This window comes from Solanum verrucosum, unplaced genomic scaffold (genome assembly GCF_900185275.1).
Source record: "Solanum verrucosum unplaced genomic scaffold, falcon-dt-bn FXZP01000447.1, whole genome shotgun sequence".
Classification (NCBI taxonomy): Eukaryota; Viridiplantae; Streptophyta; class Magnoliopsida; order Solanales; family Solanaceae; genus Solanum; species Solanum verrucosum.
The window spans coordinates 258407-282384 of NW_026020484.1; the positions used below are offsets into that span (position 1 = coordinate 258407).

The 23978-nt window shown below is 39.2% G+C and overlaps 1 protein-coding gene across 1 annotated transcript; it reads left to right on the plus strand.

The window, feature by feature from the left end:
• The first annotated feature begins 6934 nt into the window (after positions 1 to 6934).
• LOC125809547 (uncharacterized) lies at positions 6935 to 7988 on the plus strand. The gene is made up of 4 exons (XM_049489144.1): positions 6935 to 6955; positions 7063 to 7212; positions 7306 to 7520; positions 7604 to 7988. The coding sequence occupies exons 1-4, from the start codon at positions 6935 to 6937 to the stop codon at positions 7986 to 7988; spliced, it is 771 nt and encodes a 256-aa protein (XP_049345101.1).
• The last annotated feature ends 15990 nt before the right edge of the window (positions 7989 to 23978 follow it).

Genomic DNA, 23978 nt, shown 5'->3' on the forward strand with positions numbered 1-23978 from the left:
CTTGTATTTCATTCTTTAGTTCTCTGTATTGTTTAATTTTTCTTCTGCATAATAAGATTTTAGAAGAAAATGCCATGATACACTAGCCTTACAAAGACACAACTAACAAATTGTCATAATCTCTTTGTGCCACAATATGAAACACCTTCAACCTGAAATATCTTTCAAGTAGTCATGCATCTATTCGTTTATCCATTTTATATAAACTAACCTACTTAAATAATCAAGAAAATTTGCCATTTCAGCTTTATCGTCGCGTGGTTTCTTTTGTTGAGCTACATTTTACTCTTTGATATTGATAATAGTCAAGTACATTGGATATGTGAGTGTTTTAAACATGGCTTCATGTTTGATACCAACAAGGCTTTTCCCTTTCGTATTTGAATTCAATTTTAGTTAGAGAAGATAAAAATGTTCTATAGCCTAATTTGTTTTGCTGTGATACAGTTGGCAGTATACCTAGTTATAGTTTGATGAGTGACTTGTTCAATTTATAAACACATATTTTATCTCTTTTGTGAGCTCTTTGCGTGACAACTCATTGAGTTTTTTTTTTTACATTTTATTGACTTAATTGCTCTCGTAGTGTAAATCTGATTGGAACACGTTTATCTTTTTAATTGGTTAATTTATAATATATGTGATCGAGAAAATTGGTTTAAATAAGGATCTTGTTTGCAGGTATTCAGTACATTGATTATGAAAGTTGATTTAAAGTTCTCGTCTTGATCATGGAGCTGATATAGTGATGCTCAAAGATAAGTGTGGTTCGTGTTTAAATTAGTGTTAGTTATAAAATTAGAAAAAATATTTAAATAATTTTCTACTAAGTTTATGTATCATGAATCTTTTGCAGGTATTGAAGTGTTTAATTGAGCAAGTCAAGATACAAGTTTTCATGTTTCTTCTAATTTTTTAGTGTTTGGTGAATAACTTATAGCTTTAACGTTGGATGCTAGATTTCTTGAAGGGTTGTGTAAACAATATAATAATTATATTGTGTAATATAATTCTGCTGATGGGATTATAATTCAAAATTAATCAGATGTGTTTGATTTTCTATTAGAAACTTTATATCATTCTAGAGTTTTGGGAGTGAGAAAGATTAGCACTAAATTGATAGTCCCATAAATCACATTCAGTGACCAGATTCTGTTGTCAATTGCAAAATTTAAGGACCATAAATTGGTCCCTAATGAATACCAGAGGACTATAAATAACTCCTTACAATGCTATGGATCATGAAATAGCGACCAGAAATTTGGTCGCTAAAAGTATTTTAGGGACATAATTTATTCGGGTCCCTAATAGTATTTAGGGACCAGTTCTCAAATTCGTCGTTGTTGACTTTTAGCGAAGAAGCCAATAGAGACGAGTGGCGACCAGATTTTTCTGGTCACTATTGAGTTTTTGGGACCAGAAACAGAACTTTAGGGACCATTTTTCCCTTTCTTACTGGCCATTCTTTTTGTAGTGTGAATCTTGCTCAGCAGGTTCAGGGTGATAAGATTAGGAAACACGCTAAGAAGAACAAGAAGTCTTGGACCGGAAACTATAACTATTCTTAGAAGAAATCGGGTGGTGGAAATGGCTTGCAGGGTCAACAGAAATTTTTAGCTACAACACCTTCATTAGCTAGTGTTCTATCTTCCATATTCAGACAAGATCAGAAGGGTAGGGCATGAGGCTCTATGTCTCAGGGAAGTGTTTCAGGAACCAAAATCTACCCAACATGCCCTAAGTGTTGTAACAACCATCCGGGCGAGTGCCTTGCAGGAAAGGAAGGATGCATTGGGTTTGGTCAGTTTAGTCACAGGTTGAGGGATTGTCGTTCTTAACAGGGTTAAGGAGGTAATGGTAGCGCTCAGTCTACAACTTCAGTGGCACCAACAGTTCGCCTGACTCAGTAGGGTAACTTATCTAGTACAAATGGCGGACAACGCTAAAACAGGCTCTATGCTCTCCAGGCTCGCCAGGGTCAGGAAGATTCTCCTGATGTAGTCACTGGTACGTTACGAGTGTTTGATCTCGATGTTTATGCTTTGTTAGATCCAGTGCTACTCTTTCTTTTGTTACTCCTTATATATCAGTTAAGTTTGATGTTAGTCCAAAAACTCTCTTAGAACCTTTTGAAGTCTCTACTCTAGTCGGTGACCCAGTTATACCTAGAAGGGTATACAAAAATTGCCCTTTCACAGTCTCCCAGAATGTGACCTCAGCAGATCTTGTAGAGTTAGAAATGGTAGACTTGGATGTCATTCTAGGCATGTATTGGTTACATTAATGTTATGCCTCAGTCGATTGTAGAAATAGGATTGTTCGTTTTCAGTTTCCAGACAAACCAATCGTAGAATGGAAGGGTAGTAGCTTCGCGCCTATGGGTCGATTCATTTCTTACTGTAAGGCCAGGAAGATGATCTCTAAGGGTTATCTATACCATCCAGTTCGGGTTAAGGATTCAATCTCCGAAACCCAAACTCTTGAGTCAGTTCCAGTGGTTAATGAGTTTCCAGAAGTGGTTCCAGAAAATCTTCTCGGAGTATCTCCTAATTGGGAAATCGACTTTGGAATTGATCTCCTTCCAGATAGTATATTTGTATTCCACCTTACAGGGTGGCTTCAACTGAGCTTAAGGAATTGAAAGATCAATTGAATAACCTTCTAGATAAGGGCTTCATTAGACCTAGTATTTCTCCATGGGGTGCACCAGTGTTGTTCGTGAAGAAGAAAGATGGGTCTCTCAGACTGTGCATTGACTATAAGAAGTTAAACAAGGTCACAATGAAGAATAAGTATCCCATCCCCAGGATTTATGACTTGTTTGACCAACTTCAATGTGCTAGTCATTTCTCAAAGATAGACCTTAGATCGGGTTATCATCTGCTCAAAGTCATAGATAGTGACATTCCAAAGACAACCTTCAGAACATGTTATGGTCATTTTGAGTTTGTAGTTATGTCATTTCGACTAACAAATTTTCTAGCAACTTTCATAGATTTGATGAACAGACTGTTAAAGCAGTATTTAGACTTGTTCATTATCGTCTTTATTGATGATATCCTTATTTACTCTAGGAATGAGGACGAACATGTGAGTCATTTCAGATTTGTTTTACAAACTCTCAAAAATCGCCTGTTATTCGCCAAATTTAACAAGTGCGGGTTTTGGTTATAGTCAGTTGCTTTCCTTGGGAATATAGTATCCAGCGAAAGGATCCGAGTGGATTCCCAGAAAATAGAAGCAATAAAAGAATGGCCCAGACCTACCTCTCGTATAGATATCAGAAATTTGTTGTGTTCAACGGGTTATTACAGAAGTTTGTGGAAGGATTCTCATACATAGCCTCACCATTGACTAGGTTGACTCAGAAGATGGTCAAGTTTCAGTTGTCAGATGATTGGGAGAAAAGCTTTGGAGAACTGAAAAATAGGTTGACTACAATTCCTGTTTTAACTGTACTAGAGGGTTCAGATGGTTATGTTATCTATTGTGATGCGTCCAGAGGCGGCCTAGGTTGTGTATTAATGCAGCGATGTAAGGTTATAGCCTATGCTTCTAGACAACTTAAGGTGCATAAGAAGAATTATTTGACTCATGACCTCGAGCTTGCAGTGGTGGTGTTTGCACTCAAGATTTGGAGGCACTACTTATATGGTGTTCATGTAGATGTGTTCACATACTATAAGAGCCTTCAGTATGTGTTCACCCTGAAAGAATTCAATCTTCGCCAGTAGATGGCTTCATTTCCTAAGGCTTGTAAGGTGAATATAGTAGCAGATGCCCTTAACAGACTATCTATGGGTAGTGTAGCACATGTTGAGGAAGAAAGAAAAGAACTAGTGAAGGATGTTCACAGTCATGCTCATTTAGGATTTCGTCTTATGAGCATATCAGATGGTGGTGTAATTATTCAGAATGGGGAATAATCTTCTTTGGCGGTGGAAGTTAAGGAAAAGTAAGACAGTGATCCAATATTGCTTGAGCTAAAGGGTACAATCTATTAGTAGAGGGTGCAGGTGTTCTCCCAAGGGGGAGATGGTGTACTTTGCTACAAGGGTCGATTATGTGTTCCTAATGTGGGCGAGTTGAGATAACATATTCTAGCAGAAGCCCAAAACTCCAAGTATTATATTTATCCAGGGACCACTAAGATGTAACGTGATCTGCGGGAAGTCTTTTGGTTGAATGGCATGAAGAGGGATATAGCAGATTTTGTGGCTAAGTGCCCCAATTGTCAGCAAGTGAAGGTAGAACTTCATAAACTAGGGGGTATGACTCAAGAGATCGACATTCTTACATGGAAGAGGGAAGTGATCAACATGGATTTCATCACAAGTTTACCTCGTACTCGCAGACAACATGACTCCATTTGGGTGATAGTTGACAGAATCACTAAGTCCTCTCGCTTTTTGGCGGTCAAGACTTCAGATTAGGCAGAGGACCATGCCAAGCTTTACATTAATGATATAGTCAGGTTGCATGGGGTTCCTTTGTCTATCATCTCAGATAGAGGTCCTCAGTTTACCTCTCATTTCTGCAAGTCATTTCAGAAAGGTCTTGGAACTCAGGTTAATATTAGCACAATATTTCATCCATAAATGGATGGTTAGGCTGAGCGTACCATTCAGACCTTAGAGGAAATGTTGAAAGATTATGTGATCGACATCAAGGGTAGTTGGGATGACCACATTCCTCTTATTGAGTTTGCCTATAATAATATCTATCATTCCAGCATTGATATGGCCCCTTAAGAGGCATTGTATGGGCGTAGGTTTATATCTCCTGTTGGTTGATTTGAGGTAGGTGAAGCAGCCTTTATAGGGCCAGACTCGGTACATTATGTGATGGAAAAAGTATAACTCAGTAAACATAGACTTAAGATAGCGTAGAGTCGCCAAAAGTCTTATGAAGATGTAAGGAGAAGGGAACTAGAGTTCCAAGTTGATGATTGGGTTTTCTTGAAAGTGTCACCTACGAAAATGGTGATGAGATTTGGCAACAAAGGGAAGCTCAGTCCTAGATATGTAGGCCCTTACAAGATTCTGAAACGGATTTGTAAAGTGGATTATGAGTTAGAGTTACCAGTAGAATTAGCAACAGTGCATCCAGTCTTTCACATTGCACTATTGAAGAAGTGTGTCAGTGATCTAGCATCAGTAGTGCCATTAGAGAGTGTTGTCGTGGAGAATGTACCAGTTCAGATTCTTTATCCAGGTTAGAAGGTTGAGAATCAAAGAAGTTGCTTCAGCCAACATTTGGTGGAGTAGTCAGCCCGTAGAGGGAGCTACTTAGGAAGCAGAAGTAGCAATGAAGTCCAAGTATCCCCACCTCTTTCGCTCCGATTCCACTCCAGCTAGAGGTAATAGTTCCTCTTCAGTCTTTTAGTCATTCATGTGTAAAATCAGTTTAACATCATGCTCCTTTAGACTGTACTTGTATTTTTCAGCGTATTTGCATGTTCTTGGAACTCAGTTCATTCGAAAATCAGTCTCAGTGTTTATTGGTAGGGTTGCAGCTCATTCCCTCTAATTCAGTAAGTTTAGTCTTCATTCAAGGATATAGTATCCCAAGGGCGAGATATTGTAACACTTGGAAAACCAGACCAAGAAAAAAATTACAGAAACTTACTTGAAGCAGTGAACCCGGTCGGGGAATTTGGCTTTTTGATTAAGTTTAACTACTCTATTGAACTTTAGTCAAATATTTCCTAATTTTACTTTTTCTTTTGTTTTTGTCTCTCTTAGGTTCCTACTCTAGTGTATGCCAAGTACACGTAGTCAAGTAGAACAACTTATTCCCCACGATCTAGAATTTAACAGAACTTTGCGGAGAATGAATCATCAAGGAGTTCCAGTTAATCCTATCAGAGGAGAGTTAGGTGATGCTGTTGGGTTGCAGCCTCCGAGGATTGGTGATGAGAATAATCAAATTCAAGCTGAGAATCTATTGAGAGATGCAATGAGGGTACATGATCAACCAGGGCCAATACTGCATGATAACTATAGGGTCAACTTTAACGCTGCTGAATCTGACAGACCTCTTGTCCTACCTCGTCTACCTTCGGGGCATACATTTGTGGTGACTAGCAGTTTGATGTAGATGCTTACTGCAAGGGGCTTGTTTGCGAGTTTAGCATCCGAAGATCCATATGCGCACGTAACCAAGCTAAGTGGTGTTTCCAAAAGTTGTGCGGGTCGACCGGACTAGGACATGGATGTCATTGGATTACAAGTATTCCCTTTATCATTGACCGACAATGTTGCTGTGTCGTTTAATGAGATTCCTTATAACTCAATCTATACATGGGAACAATTGACTGATGCATTCCTAGCAAGATTCTTTCCAGTGTCTAAGAAGCTGAACCACAAAGATAAACTCAACAATTTTGTAGCACTACCTGGAGAGTCCGTGAGTAGTTCTTGGGACAGGTTCACTACTTTCATACGAGTCGTTCCGAATCACCGTATTGATGATGAGTCACTGAAGGAATATTTCTACCGAGGTTGCGATGACAAAAATAAGGCAGTGGTTGATACTATTGCTGGTGGTTTATATGCTGAGTGTACTTTTGAGAAGATTGTGGTGAAACTGGGGAAGATCTCTCGGAATAACAAAGCTTGGAGCACTAGAAAGTCGGAGACTGGGAGGAACACGTTTGCCATTCAAACTACAAACAACCAATTGTCATATGCGATTCATGAGGAGATGGCTCAGATGAGGACTGAACTAGGGTTGGTTTTGAAGCAAGTGAGCGGAGGTGCGAAAAAGGTAAATGCTGTGAATTATTTGACAAGGAATCCACCACCGGTTGAGGAGTGTTACTATGAAGAGGGTGCTTATGCAGTGAATGATTAGATGGGGGGTTTTCGACCAAATGCCCAAGGTTCCAATATGAATAATTGGCGCCAAGGTCAAGGAAACCAAGGTCAGAATTATGGCCACTACAACCGAGAGGGTAAATATGTCCGGGATGGGAACTTCAATCCCAACAACAACTACAACTGGAACAACTATGGAAACATAAATAATCGGGTTGGATCTTATGTTCCCCCTCAAAATTAGGAATTTGTTCCAAAGGAAGCTGGAAGTAATATGTCACGTATTAAGGATATGATGCAAAAGATGAGAAGGAGGTTTGATGCAACTGATGAAAATGCGAAGAAGATGAGAAATGACTTGTCTCGTATTGGTCAAAAAGTTGATGCCCATGCAGTATCAATCAAGCATCTTGAGCAGTAGATGAATCAGTTGTCAACTACAGTAAATCCAGGTCAACCTGGCACTCTTCCTAGCAACACCATCCAGAATCCAAAGAATGATGGGCAATGTATGGAAGTCACTACTCTAGGGGGTAAGCAAACTATTGATCCACCTATGCCATCTGGGGTGGAAATTGGGAATAGTAAAGACGATGATGTGGTCGAGGTAAGTGGAAAGTCCGAGAATGCGATAGAGAAAGAAGCGGACGTAACTCAAAAAGTTGTCCCCATACCTAGACCTCGACGTCCCTTCACACAGAGGTTAGTGAAGAAGACTGAAGAAGGCCAATACCGCAGGTTTAATAGCATGTTGAAACAACTTTCAATCAATGTTCCATTGATAGAAGCTTTAGAGCAGATGTGTGGGTATTTATGAAGGACATGGTGACAAAGAAGAGGGCAGTAAGATTCGAAGATGATGATAGATTGCAACATTGTAGTGCTATTGGTACAAGGTCCCTTGTGCAGAAAAATGAGGATCTTGATGCCTTCACTATTCCATGTACTATCGGGTTGTTTCATTTTGCTAAGGCGTTATATGATCTTGGTGCTAGCATCAATTTGATGCCACTGTCTATTTACAAGAAGTCGGGTCTAGGAGATCCAAAATCTACTGCGATGCAGTTGCTCATGGCCGATAGAACTGTGAAGAGGCCTATTGGTGAGCTCCAAGATGTATTAGTGAAAGTGGAGTCATTCATCTCTCCGACGGATTTTTGTGATTCTTGACTGTGAGGTTGATTTTGAGGTTCCCATCATTGTTGGGAGACCAATCCTTACCACTGGGCACGTCTTAGTTGATATGGAAAAGGGGAGATGAAGTTCAGACTGAACAATGAAAAGGCAACTTTCAAGATCAATAGGTCTATGAAGAAAAGTTGTGAGCTCCAATCGGTATGCGCAATAACATATACAATTAAGAGTGAGTTTGAGGTACATATTGAAGAGAGACTGGGTATTGAGGCACTAGCAACGGTTATGATGAACTTTGAGAGAGATGGTGTTGAAGAATATGATGAGTTGATCGCCGCAATTGATAGGTACGAATATCGTTTGAAACCAAAAAAGCTGGAGTTAGACATGAAAAATCATGAGTCCCCACCCGTAAGACCATCTGTTGAAGAGGTGCCGAAATTGGAGCTTAAGGCTCTAACATCATATTTGAGGTACGTATTCTTGGAAAAAGATTATACTTTACCGGTTATCATTCCGGCAGATTTGAATGGCCGACAAGTTGAGTGTTTGGTTTCTGTATTAAAGAGGTTCAAGTGAGCTATAGGGTGGACTATTGCGGACATTTTGGGATCCCTCCTGGTATTTGTTCTCATAAAATCTAACTCATTCCAGATCACAAGCGTAGTATTGAGCACCAGAGAAGATTAAATCCGCCTATGCAAGAAGTAGTTAAAAAGGAGGTCATCAAGTGGTTGGATGTCAGAGTTATCTATCCCATTGCAGATAATAGTTGAGGGTGTCTTGTTCAATGTGTTCCCAAGAAAGGTGGGATTACAGTGGTTCCTAATGAGAAAAATGAGCTTTTTCTGATGCGTCCCATGACTTGATGGAGAGTCTGCATGGACTATCAAAAGCTAAATGCTTGGACAAAAAATGTATATTTCTCTATGACATTCGTGGATCAGATGTTGGATAGACTTGCAGGTAAGGGTTGGTATTATTTTCTTGATGGTTATTCGGGCTACACTAAGATTTCTATAGCCCAGAAGACCAAGAGAAGACCACCTTTTGATGATGCTTTTCTGAGAGAATTCAGAGAGTTGAAGGAGAAGTTGGTTACTAAACCTATCATTATTTCACCGGATTGGGGACAACCGTTTGAGGTAATGTGCGATGCGAGTGGAGTGGCGCTTGGTGTAGTATTAGGACACAGGAGAGAGAAAATTCTTCATCCTATTTACTATGCTAGAAAAGCTTTAAATGTGTCCCAGAAGAATTATATTGTGACCGAACAAGAACTTATTGCGTTGGTTTTCGCATTCGAGAAATTTTGATCCTACTTGCTTGGTACTAAGGTCATAGTGCATACTGATCATTCTGCATTGAGGTATTTGATGGTGAAAAAGGATGCAAAACTGAGGTTGATTAGGTGGGTATTGTTCCTGCAAGAGTTTGATTTTGTGGTAAAAGATAGAAGAGGGACCGAAAATCAAGTTTTCGATCACTTGTCCAGATTAGAGGAAGAGGCTATGCTAAATCTTGGTGATAGGGCTGAAATTAATGATGTTTTTCTAGATGAACAGGTATTGACTGCTTCTCGTGATCTGATTCCTTGGTTCGTAGATCTTGTTAATTATTTGGCAAGCAATTTGGTGCCCCTGAATTTGTATTTTCACCATAGGAAAAAGTTTATCATTGATGTGAAAAAATTCTTTTGGGATGAGCCTTACTTGTATCGTAGTTGTGCTAATGGGATTAATCGTCGTTGTGTACCCGAGGTTGAGATGTTTAGTGTACTTGAGGCATGTCATTCATCGCCTGTTGGTGGGCATCATAGTGGTATTCAGACTGTGCATAAGATTTTGCAGTGTGGATACTACTGGCCTACCATCTACCAAGATGCTCATGATTTCGCCAAGTGTTGTGATCATTGCCAAAGAAAAGGAGGGATTTCAAAGAGGCAAGAGTTTCCTATGAATCCTATATTGGTGATAGAGTTTTTTGAGGTATGGGGTATTGATTTTATGGGGCCATTTGCGAGTTCACATGAGATGAAGTATATTCTTGTTGCGGTCGATTATGTCTCAAAGTGGGTGGAAGCAGTTGCGCTCCCCAACAATGAAAGTAAAAGTGTCACCGCATTCTTGGAAAAGAATATCTTCTCCAGATTTGGTACACCGAGGGCGATTATCACTGATGGATGTTCCCACTTTTGTAATAAGTTGTTCAAGGCACTACTTGAGAAATATGGTGTCCGCCACAATGTAGCCACTACTTACCATCCGCAGACTAGTAGGCAAGTTGAACTGTCCAACAGAGAGATCTAAAATATTTTGGCGAAAACTATGACTGCTAATATAATGGATTGGTCAAGGAAGCTTGATGATGCTCTATGAGCCTATTGCACTGCATAGAAGACTCCCATAGGCATGTATCCTTACCAACTTGTATATGGGTAGTCTTGTCATTTATCAGTAGAGCTAGAGCATAAGGCTATGTGGGCGATAAAGAAGTTAAATTTGGATTGGGGCGCCGCATCTAATCAAAGAATGAATGACTTGAATATGCCTGATGAGTTTCTCCTAAAAGCTTATGAAAGTTCAGCTTTGTACAAAGAGAAGATGAAGAGGTATCATGATCAAAGAATTAAAAAATGAGAATTTGTTGTGGGTGATCTTGTGTTTCTACTCAATTCTAGGTTGCGCTTGTTTCCTGGCAAACTCAAGTCCAAATGGACCGGGCCATTTTTTCTCACAAAAGTGCTCCCCCATGGAGCGATTGAGCTTGAGAACAATGAAGGGACAAGGTTTATAGTAAACGGGCAAAGGATCAAAATCTATCTGGGAAATGCGGAGAGTGTGCAAGAAGTTGTTGAGGCCTACTATCTTGATGAAGTCTGAGTAATCAAGAGGTCTGGGTCGTGCCATGACGTTAAATCAAGCGTTGCTTGGGAAGAAACCCATGATGAACACTCTAACCAACGATAGGTTTTTTCTTTATGTTTTGTAGTTTTCTTTGGTTATTTGCTTCTATGTATTCATTTAAATAGGTGTTTTATTTTTGTTTTTAGTGTTGGCTAGATATATCATAGGGTCCGTGTCTAAAAAGTGTCCAGAAAATGTAAAAAGAAGGGCCTAATGGTTGCTACATGTGAAGGGGCGCAATGTAAAATCTGCAGAAAAAGGTTAGGTGCAGCGGTCTACGGACCCTATCGACGGTTCGTGGTTCATCCCACAGACCGTGAATGGCGTTCGTAGATCCCAAGTAAGTCTCTGAAATTTTATAAGTCTAAGACTGATCTACTGTCCAAATCTACGGACCGTAGATCGACCCAAGGACTTTAGACAGGGTCTCATGGGTCCAAACCCTAGTTCTGCCTGACCTGACACGAACCGAACCCCTTTTATTTAAAATCCTTCTATTTCAAATCATTCCCACTTCCCTCCATTTACTCCCAAACCGTTTCTAAACCTCCCAATCCTTTAAATCACTCCATAACTCCCCAATTAATCTTCGCTTTCTTTACCCCACAATCCCAAATTTCCTTTTCTCTCCAAATTCCACTCATCCTCAAAACTCCCCAAGAGGTCCGGTGTACGGGTTCGGTGCGTAAAGGAAAAGTTGTGGTATTGAAAGCGTCGAGTCATCACACAATCACCCCACTCCCACTGTTTGTAAGGTAATAGACTTTCCCCTCACTTTGAATTTATATTGATTGATTGATTGATTATAGAAAGTCAGAAATAGGGTCTTGACCTTGGGAAAATTAAAATATGAAATAGTATGCTAAATTAGAAGTGAATGCACCCTTGGGACGATAGATTGTGATTGTGTTGCCAAGTTCTATGTAAAAACAATTAAATATAAGTCTAAATGTAAGTTTCAACTTAGGGTTCCTTATCTTGCAGAAAATACCCATAAAATAGAGTAATTGGAACCCCTAGAATGACGAACTAGCATAATTTATGTTGAAATACATGATTAAACTAGGATATTGTTGAATATGGCAAAAATGTGGGATTCCAATCGAAGCATGTCTGTGACCTGGTACAAATCCCATCCATGAGATCATGTCTACAGGCCGTAGGTCAATCTACGGACCGTAGATCAGGTCCGTGGTTGGTCGCAAATGAGAATTTCACTAAGTATGGAACCACAGAAGTGGACTATAGTCCGTAGATCAATCTACGGATCGTTCTACACATCCGCGGTTCCCATCGGAGACCAACTTTTTCGTACTTCTGATCTACGGAGAGAATCCACTTACCGTAAGTCAACCTACGGACCGTAACACCCACCGTAGGTGGCCACTGAAGCCATTGTCTCTACAAAAAAATTGTTTTTATTTTTTGTTTTGGTTTGCTCTTCTAAAAAAATTTCGAGTGTGTTTTTAGGTTATATTGGTACTAACACTCTCTCTCTCCACAGGTACCATGGCCTTGAAAAAGAAATTTATAACTATGAAGGGTCGATCCAAATCCGTGGCGCCAACTTTCCGGCTAATAAATAAAGACACCGGCAAGGAGAAAGATCTCTAATATGTCCCCCCCAGTGTGAGGACATCACCAACAACACTTCGGGCCACACGAAGCTTGTCCAAGAACGTGGTAACCGACGTAGTCACTGCCTCCTAGTCTGTTGAGGAGAACACACTGATAGGGTCACTGACTGTGTCTTCTTCCGGGTTTGAGGCCGCCTCTGCTTCAAGGTCTGCTTCAGGGTCTACTTTCGGCTCCACCACCGGCTCCAATGCAAAGGATGGGGCTACCTCGTCTAATGAGGCCACTAGTTCTTGAGAACTCCCGGTGCCACAAAGCTACGACCCTGATTCGGTGGTTGGGGAGCCAAATATATGGTTTGTTGAGTGCCAATGCCAAATTTATTGGGATGCCAAGATGAAAAATGACAAAGAGAAGATGGTCTAGCTTAATACAGAGGAGCGCAGAGTACTCACTGGAAGCCTACACACCATACCAGAAATCCACTGGCTCTTTCAATGTCACAAGTGTGAGTGGCTGGCTCGAGAACGCAGGCACCTATAGCGAGGAGATTGTGAGGGAGTTATATGTTTCCTATACGGCTACTCTTCTTGGTTCTATCCATAAGAATGCCAGACTCACTACCCAGGCACCCTTCACAGCTACACTAGTGCGTGATTTTCGGTAGACATCTCTAAGATAACCATCCGCTAATTCCTCTATGGTCCTGGCCCTGATCATTCTTGGGCACTCAACACGGCCGAATTTGGCTACAGATAAGATACTGTATGGGGCGGAGAGTTCCAGTGGAGCGCCGAGAAAATAGAGACTTTATTATAGTGGCTAGCTAGTCAAATTGCTACTGATGGAGAGCAAGTCGAGTGGGTCACCGCTCTGGGCATGAGCATCAAGAAGGCCACTCTCACATTTGTGGCTAAATTTTTGTAGTTGTTGGTTTGCAATCGGATTTCTCCTACGAAGGGTGACAACGCACAAACTTTGGACCGCGCGGTTATGGTAGTAGCATTGGTTGGGGGATTCGAGATCGATTTTGCCGGCATGCTCATTGTGGAGATACATGAGAGGGCTTTCAAAGCCTCTACCAATTACCCTTTTCCTTGTCCCATTTTCGAGTTATGTAGGGACTTTGGAGTGTCGATCAGCATTGTGGCAAGTTGATTCGGCCTATGGCGATAGTGGATATAGTCCTCATTTTGGATGAGGCAGATGTGGCGGCACCACGCAGAGAGCTGCAGGTTGATGTGCTGCCCATGAGAGAAGACTTAATAGATGTTGTGGAGCAGATGCAGGGTGATGATACTGTCCCTCCAGCCCACTCTGATGAATTGCAGGCCTCCTCATCTCAGGCAGCGAGTCAGACTCCTATCTCATCCAGATCCACCCCGCCTTTAGGAGCTACTATCATACTATTGGCTAGGGTTCAGAAATTGGTGGCTCACATGGCCACGCTGCTCCACCATGTCTGTCCATGGATGCAAAAGTCGATAGCAGAGTCCGAGGCCAGAATGGAGCGAAGGATGGAAATCATGAAGGACCAGAAGGTTCAGGCTGTTAATAAGCACCTCGGTGTCTTTGAATTGAGATTCCTCGAGCGACCATACCCGATCGTAGATCTATCCTCTTCCCAGACCGAGTTATCCAGTCTCCAGGACGACATTGATGCCATTCTTGCCACAATTGAAGTTGAGCCACATGCTGCACCTACTGCTTTGTCGGACGATATAGTCCGTGATACATTATTTAGTGGGGACGCAAATGAGCATCCCGAGCCTACACATGCCCGAGGTATGAGGCACCGATCTAGACAGATATCTGAGGCCACTGAGGATGAAAGAGCCAAGAAAAGGCAGTAGAAGAAGGAGAAACAGGCAAAGAGGGCTTCGATATTATATGAGCAGTTGCACCAGGAGAGGGTTCGGGAGAGTGTTGCTAGGGCATCAAGTTCTATTCCAGTGATGGATGTTCCGAATATTATGGTACATGATGTGAGCACCACTGATGGTGCGGTTAGAATGATTTATAGTAGTATTGCGGGTGCTATGATTGCTAATGTAGGAACTACTGAGGGTGGCCCCAATGTTGTTGTAGCGGGCTTCGGGAAATCGGACCCACCCGCTTGTTCATGGTTCATCGGCGCTATGCGCCACATGTTTGCTTCAACCAAATCCATTACTCTTTAGTACTTTTTTTGTGCATTGGGAACAATTTCACCTATTTTTTGCTGGGGGTGGAGTAAATCGATTGTGAGTGACAGGGTGAAGTCTGAGTAACCCACCTAATAATCCACTCTTGGGTTTTCTTGCCTGTGTTCTTTTCCCGCAAGAGACTGCTTACTTTCTATTGAACCGGCGTATGTTATGATTGTATGTGTAGAAGCATGAGAAAAAATGAAGCATGATGGCAAAAGCTTTTTAAAAAAATGATACCTATCCAAAACTTTGTGGTATGTGCTCAAATTTGTATGGTAGAATGAGTTGAAAGTGTTGGCTCTGAGTATGGCATGTTAATGAACCAACTTGATGGCATGACTTACGCTAAAACTTGAACTGGGTAATGTGATAATCTGATAATGAAACTATGTGCCTAGAGTGTGTGAGAATAGTTGATTGTGCAAACAATTTTTGTGTCAATCTAGAACTTGCCCGGTTAGTCTTGCTAAGACAATCTACTCTAGAGGCTAGGAAGTGATCATAGGCCCTTGTTCTGATAAGTACACAAATTGCATAAAAAGAATCCAACCATATAATATTAATGTTCCCTTTGATCTAAATGCTTTGAGCCTGAATTAGGCCATTTCTTTCAAAACCCCCAACTCACCTTCCTATAATCTACTGTGATGGCCCAGGTCTCTCCTTGGACATTTACACCTCGACTTAGGCCAAAAGCCTAAGTTAAGGGTGGCTAAATGTAAAAAGTGACGTCAATCTTGGCCCTAATCCGACATCGGATATTGTGCACCTCAAGCAATGGAAAATCCATGAGTTGAGGGTGTCTATGAAAGAGGTAACCGAAAGAAAAATGGGTATGAAAAGAATTTGGTGTTGAAAAAGAAAAGAAAAGAGATGTTGTGGGTTTGTGCAAAAGAAAGCAAACAAAAGTGTTGAAAGCTAAAGAAGAGAGTACAATGCAAGAAAAAGAAGAGAGGAAAAAATATAGAGCTACAAACTTGAAAGCCACATCCATGGTTAAAAAGAATCAAGGGAAAGAAGAAAAAATGGTAGGATGTAAAAAATAGGGCAAAAAGAGGTAGAAAGCCTAATGTAATGTCAAGGAGGGCAAAAAGTCACTAAAACGTAACCAAATGTACCACACCTGACCCTGAGCCTACGTTACAAGCCAAGAAAGTCCTATAGTGATTCTAGAAACTAGTTTGGAGAGTCCAAGCAGTGAAAATAAGGACAAGCCTATGGTATTGAGCACTGACTGTATTGCAAATTACTTCTGAGCGTGAGTGTTGAATGAATCCTTGTACTCAAATCATATTTATTGTGTGAAAAAAAGGGATTTCGTTTGAAGTAAGGGCACTAGGTACATTATCGAAAAGTTGGTACCTTGGTAATAGTAAAACAGTGTATGTTGTGTGTTAATTGGTCAATTTTTGTCATGTTTTGATCCAGACAAGTTAGCTTGTTGAGTCTGAGAAAAAATATTTGCACCCAAAAAGAGAGTCGGAGTAGAGAGCCATGTGATTGCTTGTGCCTGAATTTCTTGCTTTTATACAAGTGTCGTTTAGAATCTTAATGCGTCACTTGAGGACGAACAACGAATTTAAGTTGAGGGTGTTGATATAGCGTGAGTTTACGGTATTATTAATACATTTCACATAGGAGTTGTGTGTGTCTAGGGCCATTTTGAATTGGTTTTTATGCATTTTTACCATGTTTGCAGGAAATATGTTCAGACGTGGAAACTGAGAGACACAACTGAAGGATGTGTTGAAAAGAGCATCTAAGGAGGTGATCTCCAGACTGTGGGTCCATTCACACTCCGTAGATGATGACCGTAGATAGACAGGCAAGGCTTGAAGGAAAATCAGGGAATTCTTGACCAAGTGTGGAACCACCGTTGCAAACCATGAACCGTAGATCGACATATGGGCCGTACAACTATTACGTCAAATGATTTAGAGAAGGGATTCCAGTACCTGATTTTGAATATTTCAAGTGTTGAGCTATGGAGGAGGATCTACGGACAGTGGATCAAACCACCGTCTGTACTATTGATCCGTCGTTTGCTTTGGAGTTGATGTTTTGGAAGCTGAAATTTTGCCTAACTACTGAGTCACGGAAGGAACCTATAGACCGTAGGTCAATCCACAGTCCGTAGGTCAGTGTCGTAGATCGAAGACGCGTCGTGAAACATTATTTCCTTATTTCGTTTCCTTTTTAGTTAGGACTTATATTTCTATATATATGGAATGTAAACCTCGTTTTTGGGGGTTAGACTTTATTACTTTTATTCTAGTTCTTGACTTTGGGATATTAACTTGCAAATTTAGGAATTCTTAATTTCCTAAGTTCGTCCTGAAGATTTTGACTTTGCAATTCAAGTTGAGATTCTGGGTTTCTTCTACTCATTAAGTAAGTTCATGATTTCTTTATCTAAAAATATTAATTTTGTTCTTGCTATTATGGGTAACTAAATCCATAACTAGGGTTGTGGGAACCATGAGCCATTAACAATATATGAATATTAACTAAGTAATTCTTCAATAGTGTTATTGCATGCATTGATAATTCTTTCGCTTAGATATCTTTATAACGGTGGCGAACGTTAGAACTTGCCTTGTTAGTACTTGCCGGAACAAGGAAGTAATTAACGAGAAAAGAATTATCTACATAGATTTAGTGTGATACTATCTAATAGTCTAATGTCGATTGGTGCGAGGGTGAAAATTAAGTCATACATGGATGTGATGTCTAATATGAGGTAAAGGTAAGTAAATTACACGGACGTAGCTGGACCAAGGTGCGGGGTGATATTCTCTAGATGCCGGACCAAGGATTTAGAGATACCTAACTTATCACTTTGCATGTAATACACTAGGAAAGGGTTGCTAGTACTAGGATTACCGCGTTATGATCTTATGGGGAACACGTACACCCTAGTTACTTTTTCATCTTGATAACAACTAAAGTTTGAATCTTGTTCATCAATTACTTACATAATTTCCTGAATTTGATTCACAAATCCCCCCCTTTAATTACTTGTTTTGTGAAATGCATTGACTAAATGAATATAATCGTGGTTAAAGTTAAGTCTAAACCATATTCCTCGTGGGATCGACCCGTACCTACAAGTTGGGTTCTTTACTTTGAGCGTATCGTTGTATTTGAATTATTTTTAGAATTGTATCACTGTCAAATATGAAGTGACAATACATACTCAACATAATATATTGATAATTAAGTAATGTATCTAATTAAAGATTACATATATTTAATCATATATCGTAAGAATCAAAATTAAAATTAATATATATATATAGAAGAAAAGGAAGAACAAAAACCATTGGTGTGAACAAATGAAAGAGAGATAAAAACCCCACTATTTCGTAACAACATTACAAACAATGCCTTTATAGATATCTAAAGATATTTCTAGACTCATACCTTTTAAATGATTTCGCACACAATATGACCTTAATAACCAAAAAATATTAAAGGCATGCATAGTCAGGCTAATATGTATAACTTCAATAATTAGGTTAACACATAAGGCTATGGTTAATACTCATATCAATAGATAATCAAGTGACACAATATAATAAATCTAGCCAATTCAATGAAATAAGATGATGAAATGATGTGGTTGAATCAAGATCGTCGCAGAACCTATTGTATACACCTTGCCAAACATTAACTTCTCGAAAAAGACCCAAGGAGGACTGGCAATCCATATAACAATATCAAAATCTCAATATCTCATCAACTTGTCACCTAACTCGTAGTCAATGACAAAGTGTAAGCTGTCTCATTTTCTTTCTAAAATAAATAACTTTTCTCCACTTTTTCAAATTTCCATGAACAATGATATGTCAAATGAGTATGAATGTTATAACACTCTAAACTTTTACAATATAAACAACCACTTATATATATATATATATATGTATGTATATAAACATATATTTTTTACTGAATACAATTACAACACAACTGGATGCACACAAAGGAATTGTAAGTGATAATTGATACAAGGAAATACACTTGAAATATGAAACTAGGAGCCTAGATTTGGGTTGAGAAGACAGAAGAAGAGGGAGAGAACATTCAGAATCATAATAAACATCCTACCTTTTTCTACCAATGTTCTCACACTTTTATACAACTTACTTAACTAATTGTTGCCTTGCACATTTGACTTTCTTCCTGCCCAAAATTAATTGTCCAACTTTTTAGGTGGAATTACACTTCTAGTACTCCGACGCAACTTGTCGATGTGAATATGACTGGTCGCATCCTGCTTATCATTCATAGTAGCAGATGTCACCATTGAGTTCATAACAAATTCATAATAACAAATACAACACAAATGCATAATCAATTCATTGAAGATTTTGAATGTCTAACCGATGCTCGAAATTAAAAATGTTGACCAAAGTCAACTATACTAATAACTCCCAACTCAAAAGGGTCAAAATCACCAAAAACACATATGATCGCATCGGAAACAATACCAACAACACAAACTAAGCATGAGAACAGTACAGGGAAGGGCAAATGGTCATTTCCTAATTATAACATAAGAAATAGGACAATTTATGAGCCTATAGCCATTTTGGATAGGCAGATCAAAAAGATTAGGAACACAAATATTGTTTAAGTAAAGGTTCACCGGAAGCATTATTTAGTTGGTGAGGCGACTTCGTAGACAAAGTATGATATGCATGCTAGATATCCTTAATTTTTTGAGGCTCCAAGTACTTTCTTTTGCTTTATGATCGAGGATGAACATGGTTTTTAGTGGTGAATAATGTAATAACCTGGTTGGTCATTCAAATTTTTTTTTGTAAAATTATAAGTTTACCCCTCTCGATATCAGCCCCGAGTCTTTTCTGAATGAGTTTTGAAAGTTGGTTTCAAACTTTGGGGGTAAGTTGTGAATACTGTAAGTTCTTGGGTTTTTAAAGAGTAAAGTCATTAAAAGTGATTTTTAGTATATTTTGTAGTTTTGAGTGTCAAAATGAAATTTTGATAATTCCATCAGTCTCAAAATATGGAAATTGGTCTAAGAGAGTTGTCGGTTATATAGTTGGAGTCTTTTTGAGGATTGAGGTTTGAAAATTTGTGAAATTTTAACGTTTAGATTAACTCTGGTCACATTCGGGGTTTGGATATTTGGATTAAAATTGGGAGAGTTCCATTGATTCGAGAGATGATTTTAAGCCTAAGTGAGGTCTTGGTTGAATTTTTAGAGGTTCCGAGCTTGATTTAACCTTTTCAGCCGTTATGTTCTTTTTCTTGAGACTCTCACGAGTTTTAGGTCAAGGATACCTCAGATTCATGCTTCGATGGTTACATTGAGTTTGGAATGCCGAGTTTAATTGAATTGCATATTTGATTTGTATGTACGGGGTTTTGAGTGAATCCCAAGTTTGCTTTTGGTGATTTTGGGTTGGTTGAATTTTGCTATTTTCTTCTATGCCCCGTTTTCATGAAGGGTCATCACTTTCATAACCTTTGTGATAGAGAATGTTGGCTCATATCCGCGAAGGGGCAGGTAGTCTGACCAACACATTCCCGATGACCTGATTGTGAACGCAACCTTCGCTTTATCGAGGACTGGTTCGCGAAAGTGAAGCCCTGGTTTTCTGGGGTTCACTTTTGCAAAGTTGAGGTGGCTTTTGCGATATCAGAGACCCTTTTTGTCTTGGGATTTACCCCCATTTTGAATTTCAGAGAACCCCTGGAGGCGATTTTGAAGTGATTTGTTGTGCTAAATCATTAGGTTAAGCCTTTGTGACCCTAAAATTTCATTTCTCTTTTATCATTTATAAATTTTAAGATCAAAACTTTGTCTTTTGAATGACAAATGACAAGGTTTTAGAAGAACTTGAATTCTAAAATAAAACGGTGATTGTGAACTGCTTTTAATTCCTTTTTGGAAATAGTTTTCACCAATGAGTTCCTAATTCATCGGGTAACATTTTGAAGTAAAAATTATTTGATTCAAACCTAAATTTTGGAATTGGGGTTTTGAGTTGTTTTGACCCATTTTTTAAAACGCAAGAAGGTCAAAAATATCCTTCAACTTTATTTTATTACTTGATTATACCTCTACCATTAAAATAAAGTTATTTATACCCTCGTCGTCACTAATTTCACCATTTATATCTCTCAATTAATGGAAATCCCAAAATTAACTCAAATTAACCTGAATTTTTAAAAAAGAGGCATTCCTCATTTTAAACCCTATGCCCCATAGTATAACCCATATAACTCATTCCACTTTAGCCATTATTTCAAGTTTTCCATATAAATCATTCCCTTTATCGAATAACATATACTAAATTGTTCTTCATTTCGTTTACCCATTTATGTGACTGATTGGATTAAGCATCACCCTGGTGGGGATATCCCTTTACTTAATCTTAATGGACAACATACAACTGATGCATTCATTGCATTTCATCTGGGTACTACTTGGAAACACCTTGATAACCTCTTTACTGGTTATGATTTAGAAGATTCTTAGGTTTCTGAAAAAATGGAAATCTTCAACTCTTCAAAACTAAGGAAAATAGTCTCCAAATACTAAGTTCTAAAAGCTGAAAGTTCTAAAATTGAGTTATAAAATGTAAAACTTGATACTAAAATAAATATTCAAACAAGTATTAATAGTTTTTAGAAATTGTGGTGCGAAGGATCACTGGGCGCAGTTAGTCGGGCTCACCGATCTACTCGGCGATCCGCCCTTTTGTCTGGTTCATCGCATTTCTGCATTGTCCTTCAACAACTTCAAGTTCTGTAACATTGGGCGATATGGCACCGCCTCGCGGAACCGTTTGGTGACTCGCCGACTACTCCTTTCTATCGCCTATTTGATTTTGTCCTTCAGGGCATGGCACACTATAACATTGGGCGAGACCAAGGCCATTTGGTGACTTGCCCAATGACTTAGGTGATCCTCAAGCCTTCTTTTCTTCATTCTTTCAGTTGCATTGTTCCTTATTGCTCCATAGTGTCCATGATTTGTCTCTAACTCTAAATACCTGAAACTCAAGGATTTTTATCACCTATTGAGACAAAATATGTATTTGAGGACACTAAATCTATCAAAATAAAGCCCTAAAATAGTCCAAATTGTGGACTCATCAACACCCCCAACTTAAACTTTTGCTTTTCTTCAAGTAAAACTCAAGTTCAGCACTTCAAAAAGGATGTCTCAAATAGTGCTACACAAGACTCAATCATGAATGCACATGAAAAGTTTCAACTTACTTGTGCAAGAGTGAATTGTGCAATCAAAGATTTATGTTGTCACTCACCAGTATCAAAGAATCTCAAGCTCCCTATACTTTCTTCAAATGCAAGTTCAAGCTCAACAAACGTATTCAAATGCCCTAAAAAAAGGATGATTTCAGATTCACTCAATGGTTGAATCAATTTAAATTTCTAGAATCAAGATCAACACTCACAGTCACAAAGATAAACAGAATGCATGATTTCACCCATAGGTTTGCCCTTATTTTCCAATCGACTTTTGCTTTAGCTCACTCAAGATCAAAAAGGTCTTTTTAAGGCTTGTAATGGGGCTGAGTGTAATAGTATGGTCATTTTGGCTTATAGGCTGAAAATCCCCATGCAATGTGATGTGAACAACACCTTCTTTCCTTTTCTTTATCAATTTCATTCAAGTTCAAAAGTCACCTCTTATTCATCTTCCATAAGTCCTTGGAAACCCCATTTTCTTTGTATTTGCACAACTTTATTTCACAACGTTTTCTTCGTTTTTCTTTTTCAATCTTTTTTTTTTCTCTCGTTTTCTTATATGGATGGGTTCCATTTTTCTCAAAACATGGGCACAAGGGACTTCTTTGCATTTACTTGATTTACCTTCTCTTTTCACCACACCCCCAAAGGCCTATGTTGGCTATTCAAACAAACCACAAATCATGAGGATTACAAGTAATGGATTAAGAAATGATACGCTTTCATCAAGTTTCTTCCAAGGAAAGGTTTAGGCTCAAACGGTGCTCAAAAAGGTTTACACACTCACAAGGTAAGCCACAAAAGAGGTATAATTTCAAATAGGTTTACACTTTTAACGTTGCCTAAGATCATCTCAAGAGAAAACCTTACTTAGTCGACAGGACCAACGTAGCCAATTCTAGGTGTTATCATGCACGATTCACATTAAGCTTATCACACAAGGCATTGTCACCAAAGTCAAACAACACTCCACACTTTCGCTAGTGTGCAATGATCATCACAAGAGACTCAATTCAATACTTGGCTAGTCCCAACGAGATGCAAGGAGTTCACATATTGTCTAAGTAACTTCAATTGTCCTCATCGTAGCCATACATTCAAGTTTGTTCGATTATAAGCACTATTCAAGTCATCGGTATTGATCAAAACTGGTACTCAAATTGGCAAGAGAATAGCCACATTCAACACATACGAGATGTGGCAAAAAAAAATTCGGAAGGGCCAAAAATCATTTACAATCAAAAGCAAGGAGCCACAAGAACAAACCTTCCACAAAAAGTAGTGTATCACACAAATTAATCTCAAAGCCCAAATATTTAAACAAAACCAGAGTTACGAAAGTCACACAAAAGGTGAGCCTCACCTCATCACAAATAAAAACATTTGTCCTCAAATGCAAAAATAATATAATTTCCAATACTTAAAATAAAAGTAAGATAGAGATGGAGAGATGGAGGGGATCATATCTATGTTGTAGCTCCATCTGTCTGGACATCAGAGCCCGGTGCATCTGTCTGAATCCGAGCATCAGTGCTAGGGATCACTTCAGGAGGAACGACAGTGCCAGATCCACTAGGGGCGGTCACATGCGAATCCTCTAGAAAGACATGCACAGCTGCACAGAATCCCCGAGCCCATGAAGGAACATTAGGATCTCTGATAGTGGTCTTCCTGTCATAAGTGGACTTCTTGCCCTTGCCTTTCCCACCCGTTATGGGAAGTTTCGTAGCTTTGCCTCTGGATATAGCTGCACTCTCATTTATCGTAATCCCCTTACTTTTCTCTTGGGCAGGCATTATTCTTTTAGCTGCTTTTCATCTAGTCATGTTTGCAAAAACTCGAGGAGAAGTTAGGAAATATCCAAACAAATGCACAGAGAATTAGGCTCAGAAGGACTCACCAAAACAGTTGGCGGGTGGCCAAATTCCTTTGGTGAACTAGGTTAACCCACCAAAAGTTACAGTGTAAGAAGGATTCAGGGGTGCAGACAAAGGGCGATCAAGAAGACTTTTGGCTAGTCGCCGAATTCCTTCGACGACCTCAGGTTTCTCACCAAAAATAATAGACTTCAACAACATATTTAGCATAAAATTAACGGCAAGAAGGGGAAA